Raw genomic sequence first — 24,309 nt, 5'->3', positions numbered from 1 at the left:
GTTGGATGTATGCGGTAAGAATTACGTTTTAAGATTAAAAGTTCAATTGTTCACTTGGTATTACCAGAAACAAAACAAGATTTTGTTCACAAGTCCACAAAATTCTATAGATACTATTTCGACTACAATTTTCCATTTATTTATTTTATGTTTAACTGTATTTTAAAGCTTGAAATAAATGGTGGATTCATTTTCAATGTTGTAACAGACTATTGTGCTACTGTAGAAAACATACACGGGTCGGTTAGGAAAAAGGACAACAGATAGCAAGCGTTTCCGGAAGGGTAATAACGGAATTTTTAAACGCCATAAACACAATCTGTGACTGTGACACATACGAATAAATGTTCAACTTGTGACCATGATGATGATCGGGACACTTTCCGGAAAGCACCACTTAACCATGCATGTGAGTGAGAGAGAAAGAGAGACTGTGTGCGACCTGGACAGTGTAAAATGCAGGCTCCTTGAGTTTCTCTGTTTTTTGTGGCGAATACCAGGCGCTAACCGCCGAAATATAAAACACAACATGCCGGACAGGAGCCATCGGACGCAATGGTAGCGAAGATGAACTCCAGGCGGGAGGCCGCCTGGAGGATTGGTGCGACACGTATCGCACGTTATCATCGCACCATAACCTCGACCCCGTTTCACAACCCGTTCGAATGGGGTTGCGTTTCGAAATGAGAGCAAAAAATAATCCGCTCATTTTTTGTCTACTGCATCGAGACAAGTGTCATTTGCAAACGACCCTAGTACGTATGAACCTCCTTAAAAACTGTTTTTTGTTTTAAGTGCTGGTCTTCATTTAGTGGCTCCGAGGTTGCACTTGTGTGGGGTGTTGGGAGGCTGGGGTTTATTTATGCTTAAAAGGTTTTGTTTTTTGCCGCGACTGCAAATGACATAATAAATTCCTACACGCATGTTAGTATTCAAACGGGTCATATTCACTAATTTATTCAATGTATCTTAATGATGGGTTTTTATAGCTTTGGTTGGGCATAGCCAGGGTAAAAAAAAAAATTATTTTCATCGTACAATGGATGGTTTTCCACGTATTTTGTTCATACTAGGTAAAACGGCCCGGTTACACGGGCCAGTTACAGGACCTGTTTACAGGGCCCGGTGAGTGGGCCCGTTTACAGGTCCCGGATACAGGGCCCGTTGACAGGTCCCGGTTACAGGGCCCGTTTACAGGGCCAGGTTACAGTGCCCGTGTACAGGGCTCGGCAACACGGCCAGTTTACAGGGCCCGGTTACACGGCCCAGTTATAGGACTCAGTTTACAGGGCCTGGTAATACGGCCCATTTTTAGGGCCCGGTAGTAGACCCGTTGGCAGGTCAAGGTTACAGGGCCCGTTTACAGGCTTATGGATGTAGTTTTATGCTTAATTTTATTCTGCGTTGGTTATTTCCATCACGTTGCAGCACCACTTTTCGCAAGAGTAAATGCAATGTTCGATTCGAAATTGTCCCCAAAATTTCAAAAACGTTTCATTTTCTTCGAATTGCAAACTTTGAATGAAACTGTGTAGCACGTTCACGCTTTGCTTTGTTTTATTTTGGCAAAGTAACCATCGATTATCAAAAACTATTTCAGCGCAAGAAAAATTTTCCCTTCCATCGTGCATCCAAGCATCCTTAGCATCAGCATAGCGCCTGGGGAAACCTAAAAGTGCGTGGGAAAACCGGAGCGTAGGAATTGTGCATCTCACTTTCACGCTTGCTTCGCTCGTTCAACGGTGCTATTGCTATCTAAGCTCAAGGTAGAAATTGTTGAAATTTTGCATCTCGCTTTCCCGCTCACTTCGCTCAATCGTACTGTCTAATGGAACCACTCAGTTAGCGGAGTTTGTATACGGGACTAGGTAAAACGGCCCGGTTACACGGCCCACTTGCAGAACCCGTTTACAGGGCCCGTTTACATGGCCCGGTACCAGGGCTCGTTTACAGGGCCCGTTTACATGGCCCGGTTACATGGCCCGGTAACATGGCCCGTTTGCAGGTCCCGGTAAACGGCGGTAACACGGCCCGTTCACATGGCCCGTTTGCAGGGCCCGGTAACACGGCCCGTTTGCAGGGCCCGGTAACACGTCCCGTTTACATGGCCCGGTTACAGGGCCCGGTAAAACGGCCCGGTAACAGGGCCCGGTAACACGGCCCGTTTGCAGGGCCCGGTAACACGGCCCGTTTACATGGCCCGGTGACACGGCCCGTTAACAGGACCCGTTTACAGAGCCAGGTAACCCGGCCAATTTACAGGACACCGTTACATGGCCTGGTAACACGGCCCGGTAACACGGCCCGTTTTCAGGGCCCGGTAACACGGCCCGTTTACAGGGCCCGGTTAAAGTCCCGTTTACTGGGCCCAACTTTATGGAAGTAGTTTTATTATTAATTTTATTCTGCGTTGGTTATTTTCATCTCGTTGCCACCTTTCCGAAGAGTAAATGCAATGTTCGATTCGAAATTGTCCCCAAAATCACGAAAACGTTTCATTTCCTTTTGTATGCCCAGAGAAAACGGAAACTATTTCAGTAAGATGGTGCAAACATCATCACGCATAGGGTACATGGTGTACACGGTGGTGCAAACATTATAACGCATACGGTATTTGGTTTCCCTTAGCAACGGCCTAGCGGTTAAGGGGAAATTTCTACGCTGTAAAGGGGAACCTGACGCGTCAGCACAGTGCATCTCATTTTCGCCCTCCCATCGCTCGCTCACCTTCTGCTATTGCTATCTAAGCTCATGGCATGGTGTAACAGTAATTTGAGAGTGGACTAGGTAAAACGGCCCGGTTACACGGCCCAGTTACAGGGCCCGTTTACAGGGCCCGGTACCAGGGCTCGTTTACAGGGCCCGTTTACATGGCCCGGTTACATGGCCCGGTAACACGGCCCGTTTACAGGGCCCGGTAACACGTCCCGTTTACATGGCCCGGTTACAGGGCCCGGTAAAACGGCCCGGTTACAGGGCCCGGTAACACGGCCCGTTTGCAGGGCCCGGTAACACGGCCCGTTTACATGGCCCGGTTACCTTGCCCATTTACAGGACCCGTTTACAGGACCCGTTTACAAAACCCGTTTACATGACACGGTGACACGGCCCGTTAACAGGACCCGTTTACAGAGCCAGGTAACCCGGCCAATTTACAGGACACCGTTACATGGCCTGGTAACACGTCCCGGTAAAACGGCCCGTTTACAGGGCCCGGTTAAAGTCCCGTTTACTGGGCCCAACCTTATGGAAGTAGTTTTATTATTAATTTTATTCTGCGTTGGTTATTTTCATCTCGTTGCCACCTTTCCCAAGAGTAAATGCAATGTTCGATTCGAAATTGTACCCAAAATCAAGAAAACGTTTCATTTCCTTCCTATTATAAACTTTGAATGAAACTGTGTAGCAGATTTCCGCTTTGCTTTGTTTTATTTTCCAGCAAAGTAACCATCGATAATCAATGTAACCATCGATTACCGAAAAAAAAAATGATTCCCCTTCCATCCTGCATCCATAGTATCCTTAGCGACAGCACAGCGCGTAAGGGGAAATTCCTACGCTGTAGGGGAACCTAACGCGTAGAAATTGTTTGCATCTCACTCTCGCCCTCCCTGCGCTCGCTTTCCACGCTATTGCTATCTAATGCCAACGTTACGTCTAACTGTAATTTAAGAGGGCGATGCAAATTCTACTAAACGTTATTAACGAACATAACAAACCATTTTCCAGATCTAACGGAAATCATTGAAAAATGGGGTGGGTATACTAATCAATACAAATTAGCCTACCGTAAAAGTGCATCATGCCAAACCAACATGTTTGACATCTAACTCACATAGAGACCAATGAAGTTGTGTTTTATTTAATTTGAAATTACTCGCAGAACGTTGAATATTTTCATAAGCCGTTTTAAAAAGATAAACTTTCTACTTTTTTTTCTACGTTTATGAAACAAGTTTAAAATAACATTGTTGTTACAATAAAGTTTTGAAAAATAAATTAATTTGTAATCTCATATTGTACCTGCCCTTCTTGATTCTTCAGGTAGATGGTTTTTGAGAAGAAAACTTAAACCATTCGTTGAAGGGATGAAAGTAATACTTTAGCAAGGGTCAAAAGCGCAAGAGCGTGACAACCGGTGGTTTTTGTTTCCTCGCTATCGGCTGCTAATGAGTGTCGGAGCAGAATGTCAACGGCCATTTATCTCATCCCGATCTTGTCGCATCCACCGTGTTAACCTCATTATGCAATCGCTCGCCAAGCGATCAGCAACACTAAGCGCGGGCCTGAAGCTGGTGTTGGTTGGCATGATTCTGACTCGTTTCTTCCGCTGGCTGAAAGTTTTCCCCCGAGCCTTTCTCTGCAACAAACATTAAAATAAAAAAAAAACAAAGAAAATGATAACCATTCACTGAAAATGTTCAGCCGGCCTCGGGGAGGGAGGGAGGGAAGGGAATGGTGGGAATGGGAAGCGACCGCACTCGATTCCGGACACGTGTCAAATTTCTCCCAGGAGTATTTAAAAAATCATCATCCATCCCGAGCCTGCAACCGTCACAGCCGGAGACAACTTTTTCAACCCCATTAACGGAAAAACTGTCCCTGGAACATTTGCTCGCCCCCCTGCGCCCCGCCACGGTTCGCTCCCCCGGGCCCGTCCTGACAGAAACAGAGTCGATCCACCAAGTTTTCCCCAACCCTGCCACTCCCGGCCATGATCCATGGTGCCCAGGGGGAAGGGGGAGAGACCGGCCGGTGATGAAAGATGTCCTTCCTTCGCCGCTTGCCGTTTGTCAGAAAGATAACGTGCAGCGGTAGAAAGATTCGCCATCCTGCCAACGATGCGAAAGCGGTTCGAGCGGTTTGCCGTCGGCCGTCTCCGGCGTTTGTCTGAATTCGAATGCTACCGGGGGGAGGGAGGAAAAAGGCGAACGGAACGAGGAAAAACGCGCGCCGGATTACGATGGAGGCAAATCTTCGAAACGATAAAACCAAGATGGAAATTGAGGAGATAATCTCTACCGATGACATTTTAATAAAGTGTGGAAATATTTTATTCACACCGAACGACAGTTTTCCGGATGCGGCTGCTGCCGAATGGTCATCAAACCGATGGTGGCCGCTCGGCAACTGGCCTGGTTGGTAGGGTTTTCTTTTTTCGTTTTGTCTTTTAACATTCCCTTTTTTTTTTCTTTGAAATAAATTTCAAAAAGGCCCTTTCGTCACACAAGTCCTCTGAGTATGAAATAGAAATAAGGCGACCGATGAAATCCAGGAACATTCCTTGCGTTCAAATTCTCAGTTTAATAGCCCTATGTATTGCTTGCTTTAAAAGAAAAAAAAACGAATTGAAAACGAATATTATTCACAATCTTTGCCGCACGAAGTGACAGGTTCGGGATATTTTCGCGTGATTGATTGGATGTAGGCTTAATTTTCCACAATGGGCGGCACAAACGATAATGTTGCATTCGTTTCGCCTGAACAAAGAGAATAACAAATAAGAAGTATTTCAATTGATGTCACGTTCAAACATTAAATTTGTTCAATTTCAATCCCAAACAACCGGGAAACCATTATTTTACGCACGACTGGGCGCTGCGAGCGGGTTTATTATACGTTTCCGTTTTCTAACGATAACATTTTGATCCCTTTCCGCTTTTGGGATAACAAATCATTTTTACAAACCTGGCCGCCATATTCGATGTAACTCGTAAATTCATCATGTTGTAAATATATTGTTGAGAGTTGAAGCTCCGAAGAAATTGGCGAAACAATTTCCTGCGCCCATTTAATTTTCTCGTACGACAAGTACAAGTCGGCGCCATTCACTTTTGCAAAATCAAGGCATACGTTACTGTATACCATCGCCGTTTAATGCGATTTTCGCTGAAAACGAAACTAATCCGTCATAGAATGAATTGGTGCTGCGGTCTCGGTCCTTCTTGCGAAAATGTTTCCTGCATTTCTTCTCAAGCTTCGCACCATTCGCCTTAACCCTCATCGCAGGTGTGGTGAGGTGGGAAAAAAAGCGCGTGCGACTATATATTTAACCGATGAGCGGATGGATGGTTTTTTTTCCTCGTTAAGAACGTTCCGTTTTCGGAGGAATCGCGAGGTGGAGTGTAGGCTTGCCGACACACCTTAACCGTCCCACACGTGTGTGCGGTTTACACCCCGGTACGACAAATCGGTGTAAAATATCGCGCGCCCGAAACGTTAATCCGCTTACGTAATCGCATTTTTGGGTGTTTTCAGACTGTTTAGGTTTGATCGAGCATGATGGAGGAGTGCGTGATGCTTCGAATTTCTTCAGCATTTTCTTGGTTCACTTTTTAGTGATGAAAATGAATTACAGAGAAGGAAGAAAAAGGGCTAAAATGAACTGCAAGCAATTTAGCTGAAGATCGTTTCGTTAACGGAAATTCGAAATGTGTCAACAGATGCTAAAATTATTATGCATATACATTCTCGCGTGTATTGCTTCAGAAATACGGTGAATCTTTGAAGGTATGTTTGATAGGTGTGTTTGAAAACCCCTCTCTTATACGTTTTTCGCAATTCTAATTTGTCTGCACCTCATGCAGGTCGAACCAACGAAAAGTGAAGAAAAGTATTTTTCCATCTCCGTGAAACACTTTCAATTTCAATTTCAATAAAATACCTTTACGATGCGTTCGGTTTTTCATGATTTCATGGTGAAGGTGGTTTGCTGAAGTGAATGAACCTTTGCACGATGGACAAAAGCAAATGAAGTCTCACTCGTAGCATTCTATTCTCCTACAGTTCAGTCAACGGTAGAAGACAAAAAATTCAACATCGGAAATATCACCGGCATAATGTGAAATCATTCCCCATTTCGCTGCTGCCGGAAAATTCACTCACCCACCAGGTGAAGAGAAAAGCCGTCTTCTTTGTGCGCCCTCATTTAATCCGATGCAACGACTTCTACCGGTGGCACCCCCGAACCGGTTTGGCTTCGGCAATCCATCGGCCGTCGTTAGGTTTGAATAATTTATGCAATAAAATTTAAATGTGCTTTCCCGACGCGCGTTGCAATGATTTTCCTTGGGCGCGCGGATGAGATTTCCACGGTGTAATGGTCGTGTTATGGTGGCTCGTCGAGATTTTTCGCTCTTCGAATTTTCACCGTACCCGCCGGAGCCGCAGGAACTACAATTTGAGCAACCCGTCACCCATCGCGCACGGGGAGGGAAAATTTGCATCCATAGTCGTTTTCAATAATGGACGAAGCACAATTACGTCGAACCATAGGGGATTTTTTGTTTAAATGATATATTCCGCAGACGAATCAGTTTGTGCAAGTGAGAGTGAAATGAAACTTCAATGATTCCGAGCGAGAAACTGGAAGTTTTATTCAGATTAGAATGCACTTTTTGGGGCAAACAGGAGGTGTTGAACGTTTGTTAAACACAAAGGGAGCCGTCACTGATACCATCCGTTTCGCAAAATGTCACCTATTTGTTAAATATACTAAAACTTTAAATTGTCACTCCACAAATCTTAGTCTTTGCAAGCGCTTTCTTACCCTGAAGCGAGTATCATTCACGGCCACTTGCTCCGTCGCCATTTTTCTACCGGCACGAGACGGCAGTTGATGAAAAACTAGTTCATATCTTGAAGTTTCCCCGACTGGACCACGACTCGCCTCAATGTTTCCCGTGCCGGAAGTACCACAAGTTTTTCCACTTCCACCGGTTGGGATTGTGCAGTCATTTTCTGGTGAGAGAACTCCCGCACAAAACTGCCCGGACCGTCCGGGATTGGGCGGGAAAATTACCCATCGCACAGCGGGAATATGATGAGTGTGCAAATTTCATGCCATTGCTCAATCACGAACGGTTGCTACCGCGATTATGGTGGTCGTCCGGGGCTGCACTACCGTGTCCCGGGTGTGTCTGCTCGTGCGTGTGCATTTCTCTTCCCGAAATTCGAGTGAACCGCAGTCGGTTTCTTACGAGCCGTTCTTCCCGATTCGTATGAAAAATTGCTTACCTCCGAGTGAGTCGGCCAGAGGAAAGGGAAAGAAAATCTCCCAAAAACGTTTAGATGAAAAGGGGGAAAGTACCGTACCAAACCGCTTTCGAGTGCCAGTAGTAGTTTTTCTCACCATCACACCGACCCGAGCTGGCAAGATGAACCCGGAAAAGATTTTTCAAACTTTATCTTCACCTTTCCCGGCTACCGACACGTTTTCCCCCCGTGGAGATGGCTGAGATTTGACCGGGGGAAGCAGGGAGCCGGGGAGGGAAAGTGCCGAAAAGAAAGAACCATACACTCCAGCATCCGATCGGTCGATGCAAACGATGACGAACGAAAGCTCATCTAATGTAGTGTTCACTCAACTCCGCCAACGGAAACGAAATCGAAGACGAACGCTGTACCAGATAAAAGTTAATGTTTTGCTCATTTATTTCGATTAAGTCCGACGGTGGTGTCCGTTCGTTTCCCGTTCTTGGTGGGACGATTCTTTTCGTGAAAACACCACAACCCAGTGGACCGGCAAGAAGCGGAAAAAAGTTCAACTGCCTTCTCTTGGTCATTTTTCAATACCTCGCGCTGGACAGTATTGGAAGAAATATTTATTTAACCACTTTTCCCACTGGATGGTCGAAAAATATACAATGTTATCGTTTCACTGATCAATTCTTTTGGAAAGCATTCTCTCTTGTTATTTTTGTGTCGCAAAGGCAAAACTTTCTGGTAAGTGTTTGGAATAAACCCCGTTTTTGTTATGATGGCCGTGGATTGTTTGATAAAAACACTTAGTTTGTCTTAGCCATTTGCCAAATATTGTTGATCCGTTTAGGAAAGAAGAAAGAAAAATAATTCAATTTTTCCTCGTACGACACAGTTTCGATCAAGGATATTGTTTTTCATTTCCCGAATGGAAAATTTGACGGAATACGTCTCACATGTTTGGCTTCACATTTTAATTTAAAGAAAGTGTAACGACTTCCACAAATAGCAAATTCAAACAACGTTCGAAGAGACACATCTTGGGTTCGGATTAACTTGTTAAGTCAAACATTGTCATCAACGCTCGGCCCATGCATGCTCTTAGCGCTTGTCTCATTTTCCCCGCTCACTCCAGCACGGGGTTTTCCACATGGCCACCGGCTAATGACGAAGGCAGAGCAGAAAGTGTTGTTTGAGTAATACGTTTTACAAGCGCCACGCAAGGATGGGTGTGTGCGCGAAAAATGTCAAATAGGGTTCTCGCTGCTATCCGCCCAGGGGGTTCCAGGGTTACTGCGCCATAACCGCGCCCGGTTACCAACACCAAAGGCTACGCGTGGAACCGCTCCAAGTGTGCACGGCACTTTCGGGTCCCGGGGCCGGGGCGGTAAAAGCTGTCGACTGCAGCAGATTTTCAATGTGATATCGATTAATTAATTTAAACAGGCTGACAGCTTGCGAGGGATAAGCCCGTGCTCAGCAGCGTTTAGTCGGGGTCGGGGCTCCGTGGTGCGGACCCCGGTGAGGAGGAGGAGGAGGATGAGGAGGGGGGGGGGGATGGGGGGTCAAAGAAAGCCGCACAGCAGTTTGAGCAGCGTAAGCAAGGTCCTGTAAACCCAAGGAGATAGTGAAGTGCTGGTGTACGTCCGAGAGGCAAGGAAAGGTGAAGGACGGTACGGCACAAACACGGCACGGAGTTTAGTTAGTACCAATTTCCCGGCTCATAACCGACACCGCACTTGGGCACGGACCGTGCGGACGTCGCTGCGTGTGTGCGTTTTGCTGAGCTAGCCATCCTCCGGACCGAGGCTCCGACCCGGCGCAGGTCCAGGGCAGCATCCGCAGATTGCTGAAGCAGGAGCAAACTAAAACCCGACATTAGCATTGATTGAACCGATCCGGCCACCGCCCAGCGCCAGGCGTCGAAGTTGCACCAGTCAGCCAAATTCCCGTCCGCTCGCCAGGACTTACACTTAACTCCACTTTCGGGTAGGAGGGGGGAGGGGGGGGGGGGAGCGCGGAGGACCCTGGTCGGGTTGATGTTACCATACCGCAGAACTAGAACAGCGCGCTCCTGAACATCCCTGAACACGGCACCGCACGGGCTGGCGCACGGAATCGGTGTAAAATGAATCGTTAACACTCGGGCAAATGACAGCCCCGTCCCGACCGTCGCCTTTCCCGTCGTCCACCATCTGGCGCGGGTGATTATCGATCCATAATTAGGATGCAATCGACGATGAGTCGCTGTGGCAGGAGGACGCCGATTGGATCGTGGTGGGTTAAAGCAGCGGTGTCCGTGTTTGCAATGGCGAGAAAATCGACTGCCTTCCGCCGCTCCGGAAGTGCGCCAAAGACACTTGGCGCTCAAGTGCTGCCATTAATGTGTTTCGATGACGATGTAGTATCCCGCACACACGCACACACACGGACGAAGGATGCTTGGTTAAGAAGGTTGCTTAATATGACGAAAATGGAGCGAGCCTCCATTGCCGATAAGTGTGCATCTAATGAAGTTTGCCGTTCCGATCTGTTGATTAACGATCGTCGGGGAAAACTATGTTGCCAGCGAAAGGGGCATGGGTTTGGGTGAGGTAGATGTGAGTATCGTTGCATAATTATGAATAACAAGACCAAAGGCTAGCATTCGATTTGTGACTATTTCGGAAATCATAAAGTAGTACCACAAGGCAAATTGAAATTCAAACATTTCATTAACAACAAGTGATAATTCATTTGTAAATTGTAGTAATTAAATGAATTCATTTCAATGCGTTCACGAAGTGATAATATACTTGTAAAAACTGTTGAGGAAGCAATCATAGTATCCTTAGCTTGCGTTGAAGTGATGGAGTCTTAAGCTAGCAGCGAGTAGAAGCAGTCGTTATCTTCAGTTAATAAAAGAGATTCCAAACCACACATTCACAAATTCAACTGGTTATGGGCCCAGAACGTCCGGAAATGGAGGAATCTCGTGTTCGTGTATATCTTTTCGACGGGACAAATTTTTCAAATTGGAGCTTTCGGATTGAAGCCTACCTGGAAGAATTGGGATTGCTTCATTGTATTGAGAAAACTTTAGAAGAAGAAGATTTCTACCCGGAAGTAGCCGAAGATTCAGCGGCTGTAAAAAAGGAAAAGGAGGAAAAACGGGCTAAGCGGAAGAAGGAAGACGCTAAGTGTAAGTCCGTCCTTATCCATAAAATAGCGGACTCGCAGCTTGAATATATTCGCGGGAAAACATCACCCAAGGCAATTTGGACTACACTGCAGAACACTTTCGAAAGGAAAGGAATTTCAGGGATATTTTATCTACTGAAAAAGCTGGCAGGAATGAAGTACGACGGAGGACAATCAATGGAAGAATATATTTTGGAATTTGAAAAGACCATTCGGGAATTGGAGTCGGCGAACATAAAATTCGACAAACCAGTGGTAGTATTCTTTCTGCTCCAGTCAATGTCTACTGCGTACGAAAATCTCATCACGGTACTTGAGACGTTACCAGCAGAACAGTGTACTTTGGAATTTGTAAAGTCGCGATTGCTAAGTGAAGAAACTAAGCGAAAATACGGTGAAGCTAGACCGGAATTGAGCACAGCATTTGCTGGAAATACTGGAAAAACTGGAAAGTTTCAGTTCAAGTGTCACGGTTGTGGAAAAATTGGACACAAGCGAGTTAATTGTCAAGAATTATCGAAAAAGGAAAACAGCAGTAAAAATTGGAACAAACCGAGGAAAAATAGTAAGATATACACAGCGGATACAGGCAATGAAATTGCATTTTTATCATGTAATGCTACACCAACTGAAGGAAGAATTCGTTGGATCCTAGACAGTGGAGCATCGGAGCACATGGTAAATGATAAAACATATCTTGAAAATTTACGGAAATTGGAAACACCAATCATGGTCCATGTAGCGAAGTCAGGAGTATCACTTTCAAGCAACCTAGTCGGCGAAGTGAAAGTAGTATGCTCTGTAAATGATAAAAATCAAGTGTGCAGAATATACAACGTCTTGTATGTTCCTGAACTCTCCGCCAACTTACTATCGGTAAGACAATTAACAGAAAAAGGAAATGAAGTAGTTTTTGGAAAAGAAAATGCGCGAATAACACGTCAAACGGAAGTAATTGGTTTTGCAAAGAAGAAGGGTCGGTTATACGAAATAGAAATGATTGTTCCGAAAATCGTATCTGCATTGTCCGTAGACCAAGGAAGCAACATAACATTATGGCATCGACGGTATGGACACATTGGAAATGCTGGACTGGAAAAGCTTGTACGAGGCGAAATGGTTGAAGGAATCGATATTAGTGGAATTTTGAAACCGGAAAAAGAAGTTTGTTCTTCCTGTATGATGGGAAAACAATCCAAGCTACCGTTTAAAAAATCAACTGAACATCGAACTTCTCGTCCGTTGCAGTTGGTTCACACTGATGTCTGCGGTCCTTTTACACCAGCTTCATGGGATGGAAAGAAGTATTTCATCACTTTTATTGATGATTATACACATCTGACAATAGCATTCATACTAAAGTCAAAAGAAGATGTCGTGGATGTTTTTAAAAAATATGTAGCGATGGTCACGGCACACTTTGGCAGTCGAATCAGCAAATTAAGAAGTGATAACGGCGGAGAATACATAAATGCTCGATTTATGCAATTCTGTGAGGAAGCTGGAATTTTGATGGAGTCGACAGTGCCATATACGCCACAGCAGAATGGCGTTGCAGAACGAATGAATAGGACTATCATGGAACGTGCCCGCTCAATGTTAGATGATTCAGATTTCAAACGATCAATGTGGAATGAGGCAGTTTTGACTGCAGTATATTTGATCAATCGCAGTCCAACTTCAGCGCTACAAAACAACAAAACGCCGTACGAAATGTGGTTCGGAGAGAAACCAAATGTATCTCGTCTGAAAATTTTCGGAAGTAAGGCATTTTGTCACATACCAAAGCAAAAGCGAACGAAGCTTGATGCCAAAAGCCAAATTGGTTATATGGTCGGGTATGGAAGCAACGCATATCGAATATGGGATCCTGTGAAAAAGAAGATCTTTATGGCTCGAGATGTTGTTTTTCAAGAATCGAAAAGCAAAGTTAAAGTGTTCACTGAGGATCACCTAGTGAATGATCATGTGGAATCACGAAAATTGGAAATAGTACCGGAACAATCTAGCGTGGAATCACTTGAAAAGGAGATCTCGGAAACACAGAAAGATTCGATTCAGGACAGAAGGGATTTCTTGGAAACGGAAGATCAAGAAGTGGAACTTCGAGAGACGGAAGAAGAATACAATAGCGCAGAACAAGTCGACGATTCACTTCGGCGAAGCGATCGGAATCGTAAGGTGCCTGAACGCTATAGTGATGAAAAGTTTGCAGCTTTTGCATTACATGCGGAAAATTATGTAGACGCATTACCGGAAAACATCAACGGTTTGCGAGAACGTGATGATTGGCCACATTGGAAGCGTGCAATTGAGGATGAGATGCAAGCCCTCAAGAAAAACGAGACGTGGAATTTAGTGGATCTACCAGTCGGTGCAAAGGCAGTGCCCTGCAAATGGGTATTTAAAATCAAATATGCTGATGATGGATCCATTAACAAATACAAAGCGCGACTTGTGGCTAAAGGTTGTTCTCAAAGAGAAGGTTACGACTATCAGGAAACTTATGCCCCCGTGGTGCGAATGACAACTGTAAGAACCTTATTGGCAGTGGCAGTTAAGCAAAATCTACATTTGCACCAGATGGATGTACGTACTGCTTTTCTCAACGGAAAATTATCGGAAACTGTTTATATGCAGCAGCCACCAGGATTTGAGAGGGGGAAAAAGGTATGTCGTTTGCGCAAATCCTTGTATGGACTAAAGCAGGCGCCGCGTGCATGGAACGAACGTTTCAATTCATTTGTGCTAAATCAAGGATATCGGCGGTCACTTTATGACAGTTGTCTTTACACTAGAATTGTTAATGGTGTATGCATTTATATGGTATTGTACGTCGATGATATCATTCTGGCATCCAGTTCAATGGAGGAAATTTTGAATTTAAAACAGCTTTTGAAAAATGAGTTCGAGATGGACGATATGGAGGAGTTAAAGAACTTTCTCGGCATACGAATATTACGAAATATAAATAAGGGAATATTGAAATTAAATCAGACAGCCTATATTTCGGCATTATTGCAAAGGTTCGGAATGGAGAATTGTAAACCGGCATCAACTCCTATGGAATCGAATATCAAGGTGAAAAAGAAAAAGGATAGTGAACCAGCAACAGAAAAACCGTATCGGGAACTTATTGGATGTTTGATGTACCTGATGCTAACGTCGCGCCCCGATATAAGTATAGCAATCAATATTTTAAGCCGTTTCCAGAGTGGTGCTACTGATGTACACTGGAATTATCTGAAACGTGTGTTACGATATTTGCAAGGAACGAAGAATTATTGTTTGGAATACCATCGTGAAGCTCGAGTCGAACCAATCGTAGGGTTTACTGATGCAGATTGGGGTAGCGACATGGACGATCGTCGTTCAACCAGTGGTTATTTGTTTCAAGTATACGGAAATACGATCTCTTGGACTACACGAAAACAAACAACAGTGGCTTTATCCTCCACAGAGGCTGAGTACGTATCATTGAGTCAGTCATCGTGTGAAGCAATTTGGTTGAGGAATCTGCTAAGCGAATTTGGAATAGTCATAAATGTTCCATTGGTAATCTACGAGGACAATCAGTCATGTATATGCATAGCAGAGGAGCCTCGTGACCAGAAAAGAATGAAGCATTTGGATATAAGGTACAACTTCATAAGAGAATGTATTGAAAATGGTACCATCAGTGTGAAGTACATACCAACCAGCGAACAAGTAGCAGATATGCTTACAAAGAGTCTTTCGGCAAGAAATTTTAAAAGACATAGATTAACTTTGGGTGTTCGAAATCCGGAAACTGTCGAAAGATCTGTGCTTGTTAAAGAGGCTATGATTGAGAGGGGGTGTTGAGGAAGCAATCATAGTATCCTTAGCTTGCGTTGAAGTGATGGAGTCTTAAGCTAGCAGCGAGTAGAAGCAGTCGTTATCTTCAGTTAATAAAAGAGATTCCAAACCACACATTCACAAATTCAACTAAAACACAGTACAAACCAAAGGGTCTTCGGCAATTACATAAGCAATATGGTTCCAAAGTATCTAGTATCTTATATTTAGCAATTAGAATCAGTGCTTACGTTTTCTATAAGCTATAAAGTTCACTCCAGCATGTTAATGACAGCATGTCGCATACCGCGCCTACCGTTGCATAGTCGTTAGCAACAGATCTGCTTGGTCAGATCGCTTTAGCAGCTGGGGAAGTTCGGACTGGAAACACAGGTTTGTCAGTAGCTTGCACCAGTAGATGTAAGCATGGGCAGCAACACTTGAGCAACACAATGCCCAGCACAAAGTGTCTTGAAAACACCTTCTAGACATAGGTCCTACCTTTTTCGAGAATACCATAAACAACCTCAAAAATGTACATTCCATAAACGCCCTCCATCCCTCTCACTTCCACACTTAACCGAAATCAAACTTTTATTCTTACCTTCACAACTAATTCTCATGCTTGTTCCCTTCCTTGTACCTTGATTACGCAGATTGGCCATCACAGCCGTTTGGTTCGCACTAGATCGGATGTTTGCTGCGCGTCTCGGCCGTTGGCGTGGCACATCACCCATTCCGCTCTAGCACCGTCTCTAGCAAGCGTTTCGAGCGTCCTTTAACTATCAATCAGTATCAGAAACAAGGGTTTTTCCAATTGGTAAGAGTAAAGCGATCAGAATTAAAATTCTACCTAGTCTAGCAAGCATCGGGGCAGTATAGTCTTGTAGACCAGGTAGATAGATACATAGATAGATAGATGCATAGATAGATGGACATATAGCAACAGATGTAGCAAACTTGATATTTTGTAACTCCTGTGTAAATCATGGATTGTGGATGGAGAGGTGAGATGATGTGTTCCATTTCTAAAAAGTATTCCATTCCTGATCCATTGATGATCATTGTTTTATTTGATAATCAAAATCGATCTAGAACCAATTTTGTATAAGTTTTAAACATACTAAAATGCATTTAGGACAGGAATTTCACAACGACCGAATTTTTGCACACAAAAACTAACGTCCCCTAGGCAGCCAGATGTAAATTGTTATGCCAAAAACGAACATGAACAAAAGCAAAAACAGTCAGCAAGCCACGCATTGCCACGCGAGATGTTCTTTTATCGTCAATAATAAAACATTTTTCCGCCCCGGTGGCAAAACTGTGTGCGCTTAAGCCTCGTCAGTCCGTTTCGGCAACCGGTTCGTGGCCATTCAAACACACGCCAACACGGGTCGCCTGACAATGGCGGCGGAAGCGATGGATGGGGTAGGGAGACGGGGGTAGGAAAATGGACGGAAAAATATCCCTTGATGGGTTTTCATTACCGGCGGCGGTCGCAGCAGATGCTCGCCTCCAGCAAGAGCCCTCCACTCGCAGGACGGTTAGAGCCGAGACCATAAGCAAACACAAAATCGAATCGAACTCAACCATTGCTAATGTTTTTTTTCCAAGCTTTTCCGCTCTTCAACGGAAAGCTTATTTTGTTTGCGACGAGGAACAACGAATCGGTTATGTTTTTTTCCTCCCATTCTCACTGTATGTGTATTTGTGTGGGTGTGTGCGACTATTTTTCTTAACAATTTCCCACAACAAAAGCCATGGGACCCCTTTCGCGTCAAACCCGGCGTCGCGGGAAAAGGGAAGATTTTCATCGGCGTTCTTGCCGATATCGTTTTTATTTTTCCCAAATATCATCTTCCCTAGCCAAACCCACCCAACCACCCTTCGGCGGAAGACGTTACCGACCAACCGCAGTGACAAGAGTGAAAGGTAACAAATTTTCCGTATGTTTTCCACTCATGTCGCGCAGCACGTCCTGTCGTGTTCCCAAGGATTCTTCGGCTCTGCTGTATTCCATTTTTTGCTGCTTCCATTTTGTTTTGAAGCTGCCTATTTCTTGTCGCGAAATTTGTTGCAAAAGAAAAACTGGCTTCCTCGGGCCGGGAGGGCCGCTTCCGTACATGTTTCCTCCCGACCGCATTCAGCTGCCGTGAATGAAATGAGACGTCACCCGAAAACGGAAAACTACGGCAAAATTGAGAGGAAAATTCATTATCGTCATATGATTGATGAGGTTTTTTTTCTCCCCACCACGCCGTTGTTGTTGTTGTTGTGGCCGATGCTTCTGCTGCATCAACTTTTATCCCTTCCCAGCACGGGAAGCACCAAATCCCTGCCTTAGTCTGCCAATGGGTGAACGTATTCTGGGCCGGTTTTTTTTTTATTCCTTTTGAGGCCACTTCAGCAATGTATGTCTCAGCGCGATCGGTGGAAAACTGGGGCGCTATTGCCCGTGGTTGTGCCGGGCGATGCCGGGCGGGTTTGGGAATGTTCTTTATTTTCAATTTTTGTCTCTCACTCCCTCTCTTACCCCCCGTCCCGTGGTGCTCGTTGTGGGAGCTATCAGAAAAAAGTAACAACAATGATTTACGCTTACGACTCATTCGAGCATTCGGGCTGCTGTTCTGTGGTGCTTCGCGTTCATATTTTCGCGTTATTGTTGTGCCATTGTTGAATTTCTTGCGAGCGCGGGCTATCTTGTGCGATACGTTTTTTCCCCCCCATTTTCGTTTGGCTCTCTTGATATCCTTTCATCTTTTAAACACTTGAAGCGATGCGATCGGTTGGTAGGAGGATTTTTTAAGACATCTTTCTTTTCGGGGAAAACCAAACACACAAAAAAACATTTTCCCAACTGCTGCTCGGAGCGAACGAGAAAAAAAAAACGCTCAAGAAAGAATGTCCGCGTTTGGCAGCAAAACCTGCAACGAATTGGTGAAAATCCTTGAACATTCTACTTTGTCAGTATGACGAGATAAGGAAATGCGGTGGGGTGGAGGAAGGGTAAGGGGCCATCACTGGGATGTTGTGCGAGGGGGCTCCTCTAAGAATACTTCACCAGTTCCGGGCGGGGGTATTGCGCGTGGCGTGATATATTGTCAGGAGTTTAAATCTAATCCATGATACTTTAAATTGATTTAATGCTTTCCTGTGCGGTGATGGGATTCGGTGGGGTGGTTTATGTTTTGCAATGCATCCAACCGGGCACCTCGTCTGGACCGGACGTGCTGTTGGTTCGGTGGTTCCGTTCATTTCGATAATTCAAAATATGTTTCCTTGCACTTTCTTTACCTTTTCACGGGGTAGAATTCCTTCTCCTAATTTAGAACGTTTTCTTTGTTCGTTTTTTCTTCTTTTGTTTACGTTTGCTTCATAACAACTGCTGAGTGCGAAATTGCTTCATGTTTTCCTTTATTTATTTTTTTTTCAAGTTTATGTTTCGTTATCCGTTGACGTCGTCAGCGAACTCGTTTTGTTTGCAAGTTCACTTCCAGCCTTTTTCTCTTAACCCTTGTTTTCTTCTTGAACGATTTTGCCAGTAATTTCCTTCACACTTTTCTTTGACCAACTTGCATTTCGTTTCGCTACATTATTCCATTGTTTCCGTTGGTCTAAATTATACAGCAAGAAAAAAAAACAAGACTTGTAAACGTTCGTGGTCATGCAACTAGTTTGAACGAGTACACCATTCTCTTTCAGCTCGTCTGCGATGGGATTGGCTGATTCTTCGGCTCCACTGTACTCGAGACCAAGGTAGGTGTGCTCCCGTTTTCTAATTGATCGGACTGCGAGTAGAGTTTGTAGAATCGCTTCGAATACCTTATTTACAGCCAGCGTCCTCCAGAGCAGGAGAGTTCGTGCATAGCTTGACGTTACTAATAATAATAGATAAAAGAAACATGAAGCAATCGACACTCTAGCTATTGTTCGGTTTATCTGTTAGGTATCACATATGATAGTAATGCTAATTGATGTTTCATTTCTATTGAATATCGATTCCGAGTATTAAAGAAATACTATTACATTAAAAAATAAATTGTGATAGTTTCAATGTTTTCTCTTACCACCGTGTTTCTGTATGAAAAGGATTAACTTGCTTGATAGATGAGATAATCATGTGTGATATCTAAGTTTCTTTACCTTTCTGCTGCCTTAACGTTGCAGAAGAACATAAGATTGTTTCAGTATGGCGCTTTCATACAATCAACTAGTGATAAATAGTGTGATTGAGAGCCATTTACCAGTCGGCATGCTAGCTTTACATTTCCCGCAGTCAGGCTTGTCTGCCGTTGACCCTTTATTTGCATCCTAACTTAACTATCGAATGTCATTCTCTTTCCAGGGGTTTCGGCTTCATCACATTCGGCGATCCCGCAAGCGTAGACAAAGTGTTAGCACATGGTACACATGAATTAGATGGCAAAAAGGTAACTTTCTTGTTCTATAATATCATTTCTGTTAGCTTTTTAGTTTAATGTTGTGAAAATTCAAATGAGCTGACGTCACGTAAAATAGTTTCTTTTATTCCAACGGTTGTGTAATGTGTCTCATCATGTTTTTATACCCCTTGAAAAGTATTTTCCGCATTACTTACAACTATCGTTGTCCAATCGTTTCATAACGACAAAAATCCGTCATACAAGCGAAGAAATTCAGCTTTTCACTTTCCACTCCTCAAGGCGACCCAGGCCGTAAATCCTACTTGCTAAATCCCTTCTCCAGCGGGGCTGAATGCGGGAGGCTTGCGTCATAAAACCATTTCCACATCGTTGCGCTGAAATAACAATCAAACTTTATTTTCTTTAAATTATGCTGCGAATGTGAATGCGATTTAGTCGCGGCCGGAAAAGTGTAATATAAACACTATCCTCTCGCCTACCCACCCACCACCCACCCTGGCCAGTATGATAACGGTCGGTTGGCACGTTTTCACCCCTGGCCCATTGCGCGCTGGGCCGTCCGATTGGCCATCCCGCTTTCGACATTTATAATCGACCTCAACCAACCTGATATGGTGACGGAAGGAAGAGAAAAGAAGATGAGCTCTATATCGTTAGTTCTTTGCAACGAGCGAGAATAAAAGGATGCCGAGCAGACGGGCCATCGTCCGTAACGGTCAAATGCCACCGTTAACGATTGCTTTATTTGTGGTGCCCAGTTTACATTTTATGTCCTGCGTGGCATGTGTGCGTTTCTTTTGTTTTTGTTAGCATCTTTCTTGCAAATCCATGCCATCCTATCCACGTGCGCACATTGACAGAGGGAGCACCTCCGTTAATCTTGCGACTCGAATTTTATTTCTTTCCACTTGTTTTTCCTGCGAGCCTGATGGTGGAATGAAAATAAATATACTTCCCTTTTTTTGTTTCGGCAAGGAGGAAGATATTCGCGCAAATAAAACCGGTGAAGATGCCGGTCTTCCGCATTACGCCGGGTGGTTTTTTGGAACGTGCAGCATTTTTCAAACATACTCCCACCTCCCCCCCCTCGATCTCGTGGACTTGTTGGACAGTGATAAAACATTGTCCGCGGTTGGCCCGCCTGGCCCTAAAGTGGACTTCGCTTAGTCCAGCATTAAGCGGCAGATTGTTACAATAGCCTGACGTGGGCTATCCGACCCGTTATCCGGCGCACCGTAAATGGTACCCGCGTTGTGTCACCCACGTGTCTATCTTCCGATGTGTGCGCCGAATTTCACCACCCATCCCTACCCCGTTTGGTTGGCCGAAATGGGACGAAAAGGGGGACTGGTTCTTGACCGGAGCGGCAGAACGCTATTTGATGGTCGCCAGCCGCTGAAACATCCGGCAACGTGTGGTCCTCAAACAAACATAATTCTTGTTAAACCATCTCGTGGGATGGCAATATTTTTTATTATTCATTTTAATTTCACTCCCCGGGAGCGTCCGTACCGGGCAACACACTTGACTCTGAAACACGGGACCTTTGTATCCCTCGCAAAGTGGAAAAGGTAGAAGCAACTCCCGGCTCCAGGTTGGGCAAATCTTACGTGTTTGCCCGATGTGCGGCAGCGTCCAACCTTCTGGAAGGGCTCTAGTGAAATAGCTAAATAAAAAACAAACCTCCACTGAGTTCTTTCCCCGACCGCTAAGGGTTGTTGAAGTGTGAAAAAGGGTGGTTTCGGTATGACGTCAGTGTGGCTTGTTTCGGTTGTCGATTTTTCCATCTTTGAGCGCCCGGGTCCGGATAGCATACTTCAATCCATTACCATTGCCTTTCCCAGCGAATCGGAACAGTACGAAGCCGGGCCGAATGTTCGAATGCGCCTCCTCCAATGTGCGACACGAGGTGACATAAGTTCAAGCTGTACTTAAATGTAGATACAATATTTGTTTTTGGCACCTTTTAACGTGCATCGTAAGGATAAACCCGGCCCCCGTTCGTAACCCGTTGCCCCGCACTTCGGTCAGAATGTGCGTGAATAAATTCTGGCGAACGAACGAATTTAACCTTTCCGGCAGCCATGTGCCTGTTTTATGGCCTTTCAATCACCTACACTTTTTGGCACGAGTGCCGGATTGATGGCGAACCGAAGCCCGGTTCAACACCGCATACCGTTGCGCACGGTTCGATAAAATTGGGATTCGCCCCCGGTCCAACACCCAGCCGTGAGACGTAAAAGATTGTTTGCTTGCTCGGTTGCGAGCGTGTGTCTTGCCGTGGCTCTTGAATATGTAAATTTCTCCTGTTTTTTGTATGTAAATCGTTTACTGGCTCACCGGATATACATTTTTAATCAGAAGGATTCCGGGGGCCTTTGTTTGAAGTATTTATAAGATTTGGCCTCCCAGGCGGCCTACCCTCCCCCCGGGGCCGACCCGGGGCTATGAACCCAGCGCGGGGGGATTTCGAGCCCTTTCGCGCCTGGAATTCGGTGGGTGTGATGGTCCCGTGCACAAATCAAACACCTTGTCGGTGCGTTTTTACTTTCGCTTGTGGATTTATTTTTAATGTCAACACCTTTGAGCGCCTTTGGTTCTGGGCCGGGTACGGTTAGTTCGGATGGGGCCCTGCTAAAAAAGGAAAAGAAAAACCACTTAACACGAAAATACTCGTAGAAGACTCTATTGGCTTTGGGTAGCGGAGAGAGGTGAAAGCCGGTTTTCAAATCACTAAACCTGACTTATTCAATGTCGATTGAATAATCGTAGCCAATTGAACTACGAAACACAAAACAAGAAACAAAATGGATGGAATAAAATTTGCACAGATTTCTTCATTTGAGGTCAGCGTTGTTTCAATATTATTTGAAAACTCCTTTTGGAAGTTTTTTTCTTTTTTTCTTACTATTTTGATAACTTTGTTGACCACTTATTTGTTTTTCATTCGAAATGTGTAGACTCATATGGATGTTTATCCAATTAATCTTCCTTTTTTTGCGAAGTTTAAACAACTTTGTTGGCTGGCACCTTTTTTAACAATATCCCGAATAGTTAAGTAATTTTTTGCCACTGTAACTTTGATTTATTTCTAACCAGTGGAAATATCACACATCGTACCACCATTTTGTCTGTTTTTGACGAATCGTTTAAGTTGCCTTATTTTGGAACGTCTTATTCAGCCTTTACTCCGGTTTCATTTTTATCTTTTCTCACAAAAGAATGCACACTCACGAATAAAAGTGTGGAGAAGTGGTTTAGCCAACGCAACCGATGGACCGGGTTGTGGATGGGGTTTATTCGTATTTCCGTTGCCCAAAACCACCCCCACCCCCCTTTCCTCACGTGTTGCCAAACCGTGGTTGGGAGGAAAAGAAGATGAATGGTAACGATGGCAGGAGAATATTCGTGCATTTGCATGAGAATCAGCTCATTTGAATGATTTCCCTTCTTTATTGTTTTTTTTTTGTGGCCGTACGGCACGCTCTTTCGCGTTCATTGAAAAACCTTCTTCTTCTTTCTTCGTGCTCTGTCTGCTTTCAGATCGACCCCAAAGTAGCATTTCCTAGGAGGGCACATCCAAAGGTAAGTGAAGGACCGTTACTCATCCCAGTTACAACCCGGCGCGCCGCGGCACGATTGGCAGCACGGATTGGCGGTATCGCTGATCCGCATCCGCTTTCCTGTATCTCTTTCTATATTTGGTTTAATTTGAAGTATTATTTATTCGGAAAACCATCCGAATTGTTTTCGAAATCTATGCATACAGGGGTATGTATTTATTTTTTCTCTTTTTTCCGGAAATCGTTTTATTTTACCGAACAGATATTGCTCATGAATCTATTCCTTCGTTTCGATGGGCGAAAAATATTGCTACGGTTTTTACGCGAGCGTGGTTGCGATTTTCCAGAACTCTTGCAAATAACAAATTTTTCAGAAATCAAACCTTTTACATTGACAAATACTTGTATACTCCTCTGATTAGCTTACGGCCACTTCGAAACGACGAGGACATGCTTCTTTTTACTCTGTTTTTCACGGCCGTAGAATTTCCGTTCATGGGATCGAAAGGTACCATCACATGAAAATAGGAAGAAAAGAGTATGCTTGAAATGTAAATAACTTCACGTTGCAGAACGTGCATATAAAACACGTCTAAAAGGAAAGTGAAGTTTTTGAACAAGACTTTCGACTTTACATACCAGATCTCAAATCGGCCCCCACGGTAGTAGTTGTCCCCCCACCCCATTGTTCGACCCGTTGACTGACCAGACCAAGGCTAGAGTGTGATCTTCAGGTCACCCTGCCGGCGATGGTGGAAAGTGTGTTTTCTTTCGGAAAATTCTTTCGAAGCGAGGGATGACACATTTTCTATACGCTCATTTTCTACCACACCGTACGGCGGGGAGGGATCAGATTTGGATCACTCTGGAGGAGACCAAAGGATGGGAAGAAACGGAAAAACAGGAAAAAGAAAAAGATACCCAAGCTGTGAAGCTTAGGACAACTTGAACACAACTTCACCGTTGACGAAGGAGCTGCCGAGAACACGATTACTTCTCATCAACAGCTAGCCCGGGGCCACGGCCTGTCATCAGTGTTCGGTCGGTGTTGTATCCCAGTGTTTTCTGTCGCTTATATATGTGTCCCCGGTCTCACGGTTGACGCTGGAGCACTCTCAGGCCCGCGTTTGAAGCGTATTGAAAGCGTAGCTATTTGAGCGTACACCATGCAATTCCTTCAACTCCCAGTCGATCTTTTTACTTTGGCTTGCTCGTGTTCACTCCACGTCGTTATCCCGGCAATTGCTTGCAGCTACAACACCGCTCGACCTTGTCCACCCCTTCGTCCCTAGTGTCTAAAGGTTGATAGCCAAAGTAACGGGCAGGACACGGGCAGGATATGCTGTCCCGATTGTTCGAACAAC

The 24,309-nt window shown here is 44.7% G+C and overlaps 1 protein-coding gene across 1 annotated transcript in view; it reads left to right on the top strand.

Annotated features, from left to right (window-relative positions):
- Positions 1–24,309, top strand: part of LOC131264988 (RNA-binding protein Musashi homolog Rbp6-like) — a 235,935-nt gene that overhangs the window by 210,256 nt on the left and 1,370 nt on the right. The window contains exons 4-5 of the mRNA XM_058267249.1: positions 19,325–19,409; positions 22,926–22,967. Coding sequence (XP_058123232.1) covers positions 19,325–19,409; positions 22,926–22,967 — 127 coding nt within the window. The remainder of the gene's footprint in view (positions 1–19,324; positions 19,410–22,925; positions 22,968–24,309) is intronic.

Source organism: Anopheles coustani, chromosome 2 (genome assembly GCF_943734705.1).
Source record: "Anopheles coustani chromosome 2, idAnoCousDA_361_x.2, whole genome shotgun sequence".
NCBI classification, from domain to species: domain Eukaryota; kingdom Metazoa; phylum Arthropoda; class Insecta; order Diptera; family Culicidae; genus Anopheles; species Anopheles coustani.
Note: the sequence above shows the minus strand (reverse complement) of the source record. Positions and strands in the feature narration are given on the sequence as shown.